Source organism: Emys orbicularis, chromosome 2 (assembly GCF_028017835.1).
Source record: "Emys orbicularis isolate rEmyOrb1 chromosome 2, rEmyOrb1.hap1, whole genome shotgun sequence".
NCBI classification, from domain to species: domain Eukaryota; kingdom Metazoa; phylum Chordata; order Testudines; family Emydidae; genus Emys; species Emys orbicularis.
In genome coordinates, this window is record NC_088684.1 from 276,379,194 (window position 1) to 276,391,829 (window position 12,636).

General features: G+C 41.7%; 1 protein-coding gene across 2 annotated transcripts in view; it reads left to right on the forward strand.

The window, feature by feature from the left end:
- Positions 1-12,636, forward strand: part of DIP2C (disco interacting protein 2 homolog C) — a 472,428-nt gene that overhangs the window by 315,689 nt on the left and 144,103 nt on the right. For both annotated transcript variants that reach the window (XM_065397990.1, XM_065397991.1), the window contains 2 exons: positions 9,624-9,749; positions 10,703-10,912. In XM_065397990.1, coding sequence (XP_065254062.1) covers positions 9,624-9,749; positions 10,703-10,912 — 336 coding nt within the window. The remainder of the gene's footprint in view (positions 1-9,623; positions 9,750-10,702; positions 10,913-12,636) is intronic.

The window sequence follows — 12,636 nt, forward strand, 5'->3', positions numbered from 1 at the left end:
CAAAATGAGATCTCACTCACCCTCTGACACCTATGACCATTTAAGATGGGCATCTCCTGAGCTGGCCAGAAGCCCCATGGTTTCCATCTCACCTGCCTTTCTCTGGAGTACAGACCAAATGCTGACTGCCCAGTCTCCTGCTGGCTTGCTATGGAAGGGGTGTCATATCACAGGACCATAGCAGTGCACATATAACACAACCTTGTCCCATAGAATTAATTGGGAAAAGTAACAGTGGGATTGCCTCCCTTTCCATAGACAGACAAACTCCTTGGCATGCAGAATGTACAGCCATGAAAACAGATTGAGGAATAAATGTAGGAAAGGCTGAGAGAAAGATAGTGTTTATAGCTGACTATTGCTGTACATTAGTATACTCTAGTGTCTTTGTTCCTAAGGCATTTCAATTAAATCTGGAGTACAGCATCATGTCAGGTTACAAGATAAACCAAATGAAAAACAGAAGCCATGCTAAACAGGGCACCTCCTGGGGAAGTTTAGAAAATTAGCCCTGCTGACAGAATAAAGTATCTGCTACCTAGGAGTAATGCACTGCAGACAAGCAAAATGGATGCAGAAGGAAAGAGAAGTTACCTGCTGTGGGGCATTCTGGTCCATTGGATCTGGACTGAGCTAAGCTTCAGGAAACCTGAGTTCTGGTGCTGCCTCTGACCTGCTATGTGGCCTTGAGTAAATCCACTTAGTTTCTAGGCTCTTGTTTCTCCTGCACACCCTTTGTCTCTCTTGTCTATTTAGACTGTAAGCTCTTTGGAATAGGAACATTTTCTTACTGGCTTTTTGTACAGCACTAGCATAATGGAACCCTGATCTCAGTTACTGTATTATATCAGTAATCATAGAACCATAAAATATTAGGGTTGGAAGGGACCTCAGGAGGTCATCTAGTCCAACCCCCTGCTCAAAGCAGGACCAATCCCCTGCTCAAAGCAGGACCAATCCCCAACTAAATCATCCCAGCCAGGGCTTTGTCAAGCCTGTCCTTAAAAACCTCTAAGGAAGGAGATTCCACCACCTCCCTAGGTAACCCATTCCAGTGCTTCACCACCCTCCTAGTGAAAAAGTTTTTCCTAATATCCAACCTAAACCTCCCCCACTGCAACTTGAGACCATTACTACTTGTTCTGTCATCTGCTACCACTGAGAACAGTCTAGATCCATCCTCTTTGGAACCCCCTTTCAGGTAGTTGAAAGCAGCTATCAAATCCTCCCTCATTCTTCTCTTCTGCAGACTAAACAATCCCAGTTCCCTCATCTCTCCTCATAAGTCATGTGTTCCAGCCCCCTAATCATTTTTGTTGCCCTCCGCTGGACTCTTTCCAATTTTTCCACATCCTTCTTGTAGTGTGGGGCCCAAAACTGGACACAGTACTCCAGATGAGGCCTCACCAATGTCGAATAAAGGGGAACAATCACGTCCCTCGATCTGCTGGCAATGCCCCTACTTATACAGCCCAAAATGCCGTTAGCCTTCTTGGCAACAAGAGCACATTGTTGACTCATATCCAGCTTCTCGTCCACTGTGACCCCTAGGTCCTTTTCTGCAGAACTGCTACCTAGCCATTCGGTCCCTAGTCTGTAGCTGTGCATGGGATTCTTCCGTCCTAAGTGCAGGACTCTGCACTTGTCCTTGTTGAACCTCATCAGGTTTCTTTTGGCCCAATCCTCTAATTTGTCTAGGTCCCTCTGTACCCGATCCCTACCCTCTAGTGTATCTACCACGCCTCCTAGTTTAGTGTCATCGGCAAACTTGCTGAGAGTGCAGTCCACTCCATCCTCCAGATCATTAATAAAAATATTAAACAAAACCGGCCCCAGGACCGACCCTTGGGGCACTCTGCTTGAAACCGGCTGCCAACTAGACATGGAGCCATTGATCACTACCCATTGAGCCCGATGATCGAGCCAGCTTTCTATCCACCTTATAGTCCATTCATCCAGCCCATACTTCTTTAACTTGCCGGCAAGAATACTATGGGAGACCATATCAAAAGCTTTGCTAAAGTCAAGGAATAACACGTCCACTGCTTTCCCCTTATCCACAGAGCCAGTTATCTCACCATAGAAGGCAATTAGGTTAGTCAGGCATGACTTGCCCTTGGTGAATCCATGCTGATTGTTCCTGATCACTTTCCTCTCCTCTAAGTGCTTCAGAATTGATTCCTTGAGGACCTGCTCCATGATTTTTCCAGGGACTGAGGTGAGGCTGACTGGCCTGTAGTTCCCCAGATCCTCCTCCTCCCCTTTTTAAAAGATGGACACTACATTAGCCTTTTTCCAGGCGTCAGGGACCTCCCCCGATCACCATGAGTTTGCAAAGATAATGGCCAATGGCTCTGCAATCACATCTGCCAACTCCTTTAGCACCCTTGGATGCAGCGCATCCGGCCCCATGGACTTATGCGTGTCCAGCTTTTCTAAATAGACCTGAACCACTTCTTTCTCCACAGAGGGCTGGTCACCTCCTCCCCAGGCTGTGCTGCCCAGTGCAGAAGTCTGTGAGCTGACCTTGTTCGTGAAGACAAAGGCAAAAAAAGCATTGAGAACATTAGCTTTTTCCACATCCTCTGTCACTAGGTTGCCTCCCTCATTCAATAAGGGGCCCACACTTTCCTTGACTTTCTTCTTGTTGCTAACATACCTGAAGAAACCCTTCTTGTTACTCTTAACATCCCTTGCTAGCTGCAACTCCAAGTGTGATTTGGCCTTCCTGATTTCACTCCTGCATAATAATAATGTGAAGAAATATTATCAGAACAGATAATCAGCCCATGCCTATCCATAATTGTTGAAATAGGAACCAGAATGAACATTATTGTGGTTCCTATTTGATTCACGACTTAACATTACTTTTAAAATTCTGTCTTGCCTCCCTAATCTTTTACAGAGGGAGTAGCGTGGATGGGAGGGAGAATGAATGAACAAAATGTGAACAAATGCCGCAAAGGAAAGAGGCTGAGAAAGGAGTTGATTTACCCAAACTTTGCAAAATATTATCAGGCAGCCTAGGAAAACTACCTGTCAGGTTGAATAATGAATCCCGCATAGTCTGCCATGACCATAAATTGAGCAATTAGCCTTCCCAATCATGCCACTTTGTTCTGTGCCATTTATTGATTCCCCAGGAATAAAAGCATAAATTGAATCCAATAAATGGGTCAGCCAACCTATAACAATTCAGTAGAATAGAAGAGAAGGAACTGAACATTAATACCTGCCAGTCTAGACAGGAGGGGTGATATTTTATTCAGTACTTTAGATTTTACATTGAGCTTTTCTTGTGAAAAGAGTCAGGTGGGAAGAGGGAAGATTTTGTTACCTAGATGCGTGCTTTGTGGGGTCAGGACCTGAAATCGTTTCATCAGCTTTAACAGAGTAGTCTGGATAGCACAGACTTCTATATAAAAGAACATTCCTTCTGAAAGCATATTCTTTTCACTAGACCCAGTCCTTTTCAGTAGGCCTAAGTGAAGTACATCACACCATATCTGCACTGGAAAATCTGTTAGACGTTTAAGGAGAGAGCATATTGTATCGAGTGCTAGAATATAAGAAAAAGGGATGCGAGAAAATGTTTCTTGTAGGACTGTCAAATGATTAATCGCAAGATTAAAAAATAATCGCCATTTATCGCAGTTTTAATTGCACTGTTAAACAATAGAATACCATTTATTTAAATTTGATGTTTTGTACATTTTCAAATACATTGATTTCAGTTACAACACAAAATACAAAGTGTACAGCGCTCACTTTATATTATTATTTTTGATTAAAAATATTTGCACTGTAAAAAGATAAGAAATATTTTTCAATTCACCTCATACAAGTACTGTAGTGCAATCTCTTTATCATGAAAGTATAACTTACAAATGTATAACTTACAACATTTTTTTACATAACTGCACTCAGAAACAAAACAATGTAAAACTTTAGAGCCTACAAGTCCTCTAAGTCCTATTTCTTGTTCAGCTAATCGCTCAGACAAACAAGTTTGTTTACATTTATGGGAGATAATGCTGCCTGCTTTTTATTCACAATGCCACCTGAAAGTGAGAACAGGCATTCACATGGCACTGTTGTAGCCAGTGCTGCAAGGTATTTATGTGTCAGATATGCTAAGCATTCGTATGCCCCTTCATGTTTTGACCACCATTCCAGAGGCCACGTTTCCATGCCAATGATGGGTTCCGCTCGATAATGATCCAGAGAAGTGCGGACCGACGCATGTTCATTTTGATCATCTGAGTCAGATGCCACCAGCAGAAGGTGGATTTTCTTTTTTGATGGTTTGAGTTCTGTAGTTTCTGCATCGGAGTGTTGCTCTTTTAAGACTTCTGACACTTCGTCCCTCTCAGATTTTGGAAGGCACTTCAGGTTCTTAAGCCCTGGGTGGAGTGCTGTAGCTATCTTTAGAAATCTCATATTGGTACCTTCTTTGCATTTTGTCAAATCTGCAGTGAAAGTGTTCTTAAATCCAACATGTGCTGGGTCGTCATCTGAGACTGCTATAACATGAAATATATGGCAGATTGCAGGTAAAACCACCGAGCAGGAGATATGCATTCTCCCCCAAGGAGTTCAGTCAGAAATTTAATTAGCATATTTTTTTTAACGAGCGCCATCAGCATGGAAACATCTCCAATGGAATGGTGGTCAAAGCATGAAAGGGCATACGGATGTTTAGCATATCTGACACGTAAATATCTTGCAACACTGGCTACAAAAGTGCCATGCGAACTCCTGTTCTCATTTTCAGGTAACATTGTAAATAAGAAGAGGGTAGCATTATCTCCCATAAATATAAACAAACGTGTTTGTCTGAGCGATTGGCTGAACAAGAATTAGGACTGAGTGGACTGGTAGGCTCTAAAGTTTTACATTGTTTTGTTTTTGAGTGCAGTTATGTAACAAAAACAAATCTATATTTGTAAATTGCACTTTCACAATAAAGAGATTGCACTACAGTACTTGTATGAGGTGAATTGAAAAATACTGTTTCTTTTATCTTTTTTTACAGTGCAAATATTTGTAATCAAAAATAATAATATAAAGTGAGCACTGTACACTTTGTATTCTGTGTTGTAATTGAAATCAGTATATTTGAAAATGCAGAAAAACATCCAAAATATTTATAATTAATTTCAATTGGTAATCTATTATTGTTTAACAGTATGATTACAACTGATTAATCACCATTTTTTAATCGAGTTATTTTGTTTTGAGTTAATCGCTTGAGTTAACTGTGATTAATTGACAGCTCTAGTTTTTTGCAAGAAATTAACTCTGGGGATTTTCTGGACAAAATCTTCATTCTTCAGGGAATTTCATTAGGAAACACTACCTAGAGGTATTTTTTAAAAAATACTAAAAGATGGGATAAATTCAGCTAAATTCAGTTAGCTGATCTATGGAAAAGTAGATTGGTAGAGTTGCCAGGCATCCGGTTTTCGACTATTACATGGTTTAATTGTAATTTCACATAACCTTTCTTTTTAGACTCATTTACTTCTTCTAGACACATGTTGCAATTGCTGAGTCTCAATGGGCTAAAGTATTTTCTTAAATTAAAACTCCCAAGGTATTTATGGACCAGGTAGAAAATACTGCCCCCTCTAAAAAGAAAAAGAAGCTGAATTTGAAAAGCCTGCCATAGCTTTTGAGGATTTAGAAACCAAAACACTGAGAATTTAAAGTCCAAACAATAGGCTAATAATTTAAATATTATATTTCAGTCAGCTGTCCTCCTTTCCTCCTCAGATTTAGTAGTTACAGCTTATCCCCTCCAACAATTGTAGTTTGAAAGAAACCAATATAACCTGATAATTTCCAAATAACTCTTCCTATTGTAACCAATAAGATGTGACTTCTTCATAGGAATAGTCTAGACTAAAGAAAAGGTGGCAGGATGCCCTTTTTTTTTTTTTTTTAAATAAACTTGTCAGTTTACCCATAATTCCTACTCTTAAAGTGAAAACCTATATTTTCCCCTAGTTTATTTAAACACAAATGCTCTCTCTTATTAAGTATATTCCAGTCCTATGTATCTGAATGCTATGAGATGGGGGATGTTATTGGAAAAGTATCTTAAGAAGACACAGATGAGTAAGAAGTAACTTGTTTGATTTTTATTTGTATTAAACTTTTTAACAAGCTTTTAGTTATAAGGTAGTAGTTTAAAGAGGAAGGCTTACGTTCTTTTCTAAGGGTTTGACTAACTTGACTGAAAAAGGAAAATCTAGGTCTTTTAATAACATTAGTATTATAATCTTTTTCCCAATTCCTCTATTTTGCCCTGCCAACCTTGCAACCCCTTTATGTGTAATGTGTGCTCTTTCCTATGTCTCTTGTTGCTTTTCCTGTCCCTCTTCCCCTGTTGTATATATGTAATCCACATAAGGTTTAAAACAAACACAAGTCATAGTTGAAATACTCTTTTTGGTTGGTTGGTTGGTTGGTTGGTTGGTTGGTTGGTTGGTTGGTTGGTTTTTAAGTGTGGGATAGGAGCTCTTCTTAAATTCTTTCCCACCCTGAGATTAAGTCCTATCTGAATGTGTATAAAATAAAACTAACCTTTTTTTTTATTTATCATGTGGTGTTGTACCTCTTCTCCCTCTGTCCCCCACCCCCAAATAGAGGGAGTGATAGGCCAGCTGAGGAAAGAAAGTAAAATAATAGCTCGCTCTCCAGGGTGTTGCTGCTGTGCTAATTAAGAAATTAGGGGAACAGCATGTTAAAATAACATAAAATAACCACTGGGTTTCTGCTATTATATTTGGGGAGAAACAGATGCATAGGGTACGTCTACACTTACCGGAGGGTCCGGCGGCAGGCAATCGATGTTCTGGGATCGATTTATCGCGTCTGGTTTAGACGCGATAAATCGATCCCGGATCGATCCCGGAAGTGCTCGCCGTCGACGCCGGTACTCCAGCTCGGCGAGAGGAGTACGCGGCATCGACGGGGGAGCCTCCCTGCCGCGTCTGGACCCGCGGTAAGTTCGGACTAAGGTACTTCGAATTCGTAGCTGAATTTGCGTACCTTAGTCCGAAGTGGGGGGTTAGTGGGGACCAGGCCATAGTGAAGCACTTGAATGCTAGAAAAGTTCCTTATTGTGAAATTTTGAGCATGTCTATCCAGCCCTGCAGTCTGTAGAAGGGGGTGTAAATAGCAGAGCTCACCAAAACGCTGTGCTCTAACTCCCCTGTGTGGATGTATGGGTGCAAACTTACAGGTCCTGAATCTGCACTAATGTAGTCCACAGAGGGGAATTACAACACAGCACTTCGGTGAGCACTGCTGTTCACACTCCCTTAGTCTGAATGGCGGGGCATTTCAGACATGCTCTTTATCCTGGAGGAATGATGTGGACACTGTTGGCAGTACTCTAGAAGCCATATAGGCTAAAGAATGAGCACAGGCTTTGGCACCTAGAATGCCTGAGTGCCGATTGTTTTTCTTGCCCACCCTATCACTAACTGATCATAATAATAAAAACAATGCTCAGTGGTTTGAGCATTGGCCTGCTAAACCCAGGGTTGTGAGTTCAATCCTTGAGGGGGCCACTTAGGGATCTGGGGCAAAATCAGTACTTGGTCCTGCTAGTGAAGGCAGGGGGCTGGACTCGATGACCTTTCAGGGTCCCTTCCAGTTCTATGAGATAGGTATATCTCCATATATTTCGGGACTATTTAGAAAAACTGGACGTGCACAAGTCCATGGGGCCGGATGCGCTGCATCCGAGGGTGCTAAAGGAGTTGGCGGATGAGATTGCAGAGCCATTAGCCATTATTTTTGAAAACTCATGGCGATCGGGGGAGGTCCCGGATGACTGGAAAAAGGCTAATGTAGTGCACATCTTTAAAAAAGGGAAGAAGGAGGATCCAGGGAACTACAGGCCAGTCAGCCTCACCTCAGTCCCTGGAAAAATCATGGAGCAGGTCCTCAAGGAATCAATTATGAAACACTTAGAGGAGAGGAAAGTGATCAGGAACAGTCAGCATGGATTCACCAAGGGGAAGTCGTGCCTGACTAACCTAATTGCCTTCTATGATGAGATAACTGGCTCTGTGGATGAGGGGAAAGCAGTGGATGTGTTATTCCTTGACTTTAGCAAAGCTTTTGATACGGTCTCCCACAGTATTCTTGCTGCCAAGTTAAAGAAGTATGGGCTGGATGAATGGACTGTAAGGTGGATAGAAAGCTGGCTAGATCGTCGGGCTCAACGGGTAGTGATCAATGGCTCCATGTCTAGTTGGCAGCCGGTTTCAAGCGGAGTGCCCCAAGGGTCGGTCCTGGGGCCGGTTTTGGTTAATATTTTTATTAATGATCTGGAGGATGGAGTGGACTGCACTCTCAGCAAGTTTGCCGATGACACTAAGCTAGGAGGCGTGGTAGATACACTAGAGGGTAGGGATCGGATACAGAGGGACCTAGACAAATTAGAGGATTGGGCCAAAAGAAACCTGATGAAGTTCAACAAGGACAAGTGCAGAGTCCTGCACTTAGGACGGAAGAATCCCATGCACAGCTACAGACTAGGGACCGAATGGCTAGGTAGCAGTTCTGCAGAAAAGGACCTAGGGGTCACAGTGGACGAGAAGCTGGATATGAGTCAACAATGTGCTCTTGTTGCCAAGAAGGCTAACGGCATTTTGGGCTGTATAAGTAGGGGCATTGCCAGCAGATCGAGGGACGAGATTGTTCCCCTTTATTCGACATTGGTGAGGCCTCATCTGGAGTACTGTGTCCAGTTTTGGGCCCCACACTACAAGAAGGATGTGGAAAAATTGGAAAGAGTCCAGCGGAGGGCAACAAAAATGATTAGGGGTCTGGAGCGCATGACTTATGAGGAGAGGCTGAGGGAACTGGGATTGTTTAGTCTCCAGAAGAGAAGAATGAGGGGGGATTTGATAGCAGCCTACAACTACCTGAAAGGGGGTTCCAAAGAGAATGGAACTCGGCTGTTCTCAATGGTGGCAGATGACAGAACAAGAAGCAATGGTCTCAAGTTGCAGTGTGGGAGGTCTAGGTTGGATATTAGGAAACACTATTTCACTAGGAGGGTGGTGAAGCACTGGAACGCGTTACCTAGGGAGGTGGTGGAGTCTCCTTCCTTGGAGGTTTTTAAGGCCCGGCTTGACAAAGCCCTGGCTGGGATGATTTAGTTGGGAATTGGTCCTGCTTTGAGCAGGGGGTTGGACTAGATGACCTCCTGAGGTCCCTTCCAACCCTGATATTCTATGATTCTATGATTCATTACAAGCCCTTGGCCCACTACCAGATTAAAAAGCAAGGATGTTTGCTGAGGTAGCTGTTGCTTTAAAACAATACTTAACAAGGGTTTGGTGTAGGAAAGCCCATTCCATTCTCAAACTCTAAAAGTAGAAAGAGCCAAGAACAAACTCTGATAAAGGTCTGTCAGGGACCCAGAGCTCTCAAAAGGTAATTGGGGCTCTTTCAGTGGAAGCCCCACACTTCCTGAGCATGAATCACTTAACACGACCAGTTGGCCTGACCTGAAATACAATTTAACTCCGGTGCAGATGTGTATGCATGCGGTGCCTTTCACTTTTAAAGCTAACCTGAATCTCTTTCTTTTGTTCTAGATGTCCATACAGAAGCAGTTCAGGCAGCTCTTGCTAAACATAAAGAAAGGAAGATGGCAGTCCCCATGCCATCAAAACGACGTTCATTGGTGGTGCAAACGTCAATGGATGCCTACACGCCTCCAGGTGAGCAACTGCACTGTATATTCTATTGATATGAAAGACACATGCTATATGCTGTCAGAATCAATCCCATCTAAATAAAATATGCAATTAACAGATGCCACTTGTCAAGGACAGTAACTATAACATTAAAGCCCGAGGAATCTAAGACGGTTTACAGGGTAGTTGAAGAGGCAATAAGGGGCCATCACCCACATGTACGGTGCCCCCTTGTGGTGGCTGGGTTTGCATATATCTTTGTGTTCTTGTGAGTGAAATAACTTCGTGGCTAGCACTGTGTGCTTCTTGTAATACTTTGCAGTGCTAAAGATTCCTCCCATAACTCTTTTCCCCACCTTTTGGCCCTGCAGTTCTCTGGTAGACTCCTCTGCACTTCTATGGAATGTTCTCTTTATTTCTTCTTTTCTAAAGTTTGTCTAGCTATTTACCTTCTTGTTTCAGTTCCTTCAACCCCTAGCAGGTGGAAAATATCAGAAGTCAAGTGCTTTCTGACACCTGCTGAATCAATGACATGACAGCTGTGACTAAAACCTTCCCTAGAGTATGACCGCCCTCGATAGTTAAACCTCAGAAGTAGGGGTTTGCCGCTGACTTTGCGTTGTGACCTTTGGAGAGTCGTTCAAGCATTCTATGTCTGAGTTTTCCCATTTGCTCTTGTTAAGTGCTTTGAGATCTTTGGACTGAGAACCACAATATAAATAAATTTATTTGTTTTGTTCCATAGAGAAATACCAGAAGCACCAACCTTGCTGCAGGATTACCCTGTTAATGTCCTGTAACAATTGGTTCTGTTCCAGTACTTACAGTTGTACAAAACTCCCCTTACTATAACTACCTGCTGCCAATGTGCGTTGAACTGCAGTTCTCTTTTTTTATTTATGTGCCTTATTTCCGTAAAGAAGCAAAACCATCATGCACTTACATCACAAATAATGCAGCCTGTTCTCAATTATTAGATACCTCCTCTGGTTCAGAAGACGAAGGCTCTGTACAGGGCGACTCCCAGGGAACTCCCACCTCAAGCCAGGGAAGTATAAACATGGAACACTGGATCAGTCAAGCGATCCATGGTTCTACCACATCTACCACTTCTTCCTCCTCGACACAAAGTGGAGGCAGTGGCACTGCGCACAGGCTAGCTGATGTTATGGCTCAAACACATATAGGTTAGTAAATCATCTTTTTTTAGCATCTTCTATTTTCCCTATATATCTTTTCATTTTAACTTCAGTCTATTTCATAACCCTTATCTGATGTTACTGATGTGAAGTTGAGACATAACTTCCTTACAGCAACTGCTGTGTTTTTTCTTCTTTTTTTCCTCTCTCTCTCTCTATTTATACAATATGTTTAGGGAGAGACATTTTTATTTATTTAATCTCAATCCAAGTTTCACAATAACTTCTCAGTTAAATATCCATGGTAGCACATGGGGTCTAGCACTGCATGGCTCCCATGTATGTTACAGGAGTCATGCAAATCAGCCCCTTTACTGTGCACTAAAAATATACCTCCGAGAACCCCTGAAGCTAGATTTTATTCAGCCTTCCCATACTTCTTCAGTAGTTGAATTCTACTGTCAGTTTGCATGGTTTTCTGTAACTCTCCATTAACATTATGATCATGGTCCTTTTAAACTGCTTTTTATTTTTCTATCTCTAAGTAGCTCTAGAATCCCTAGGTTGGGATGTGTGACTGCTAAATGCCTTATGAAGGGAAAATTCTTGAAGAGAAAGGTGTTGGTAGTGTTATGATCTATATTGTTAGTTGGTTGTTTACTTCCTGTGTTTTCCCAAGGTAATTTCAAGACTTGCTTTCCTTTAAGGGGCTGAGGTAATAGGTATTAATTATTTCTGCATGTTTGACGCTGACATTTCTCTTTGCCTAAATGAAATAGCCATGTGGAAAACTAGGGTTGCTACCCACTCTCATTTTCGAATGGCTGATATTCATCCTGCATAGCTTGTGGGAATTTCAATTCCTAAATCAGCCTTGGAAGATATTGGAATAAATGTGGCAGCCTTAGCATGACAATGTCATGATATTACATGTGATCCAGGTTCCGGTGAAAATATATCTATCTACTCCTCAACTGAAAGAATTGTATGTTAATGGTTTTCCTAGCTTAAGTAGTAAATGAAAGCATCTTAAATGTTCCCTTCTCCCATTGTTACTATGTCATCAGGTAACACCTGTATTATTGGTTGAGTAATCCTTTCCCCAAGGCTCTTGCAGTACAGCATTGCAGTTGGAAGAATCAGTTGTACTGTATTCTTAAATTCGTGCTTAATAAATAGCTCAGAACCTTGTTTTAGAAATGCATACGTTTCTGAACAGATTAATCACTGCGTTTGGTTCTCCTCTATGACTTCATCTTGAAATGCTAGAGGAAATTATAGCATGGAGAATTAAATTTATCCAAACTCTGAAAGGTTGCATTACTCACACATACCAAGTCTCAATGTGTCTTAAATATAGCTTTTTATAAAATAATGTGACATTTCAGTAATTTAAAAACTGGCACAGTAAGTCTTCTCTTTTTTTTTTTTTTTTTAACTCCGAGTTTGCAGTAAACAGTACAACATTTATAGAACTAAATCAAGAAGGCAATATTTAGAGAGAGGGGGAGAATACTTTTTTTTTCTCTCTCTCTGACTTGTAGAGACCTCTCCTGTGAAGGAAGAATGTAGTCTTCTCTGGATAACTTAATATCCTCCTTGTGCAGTCAGCACTATCTGAAAATCAGGCACCTTTAAATGTGTCTCATGTTGGGCAACCAAAGTCACTATCTAGAAATCTGGTTCTGACATTATTTTTTGTAGATCAATTTGATACCAGGCATAAGTTAGCCTTCATATCTCTTAAACGGTATGAACATGTTTTAGAGGTA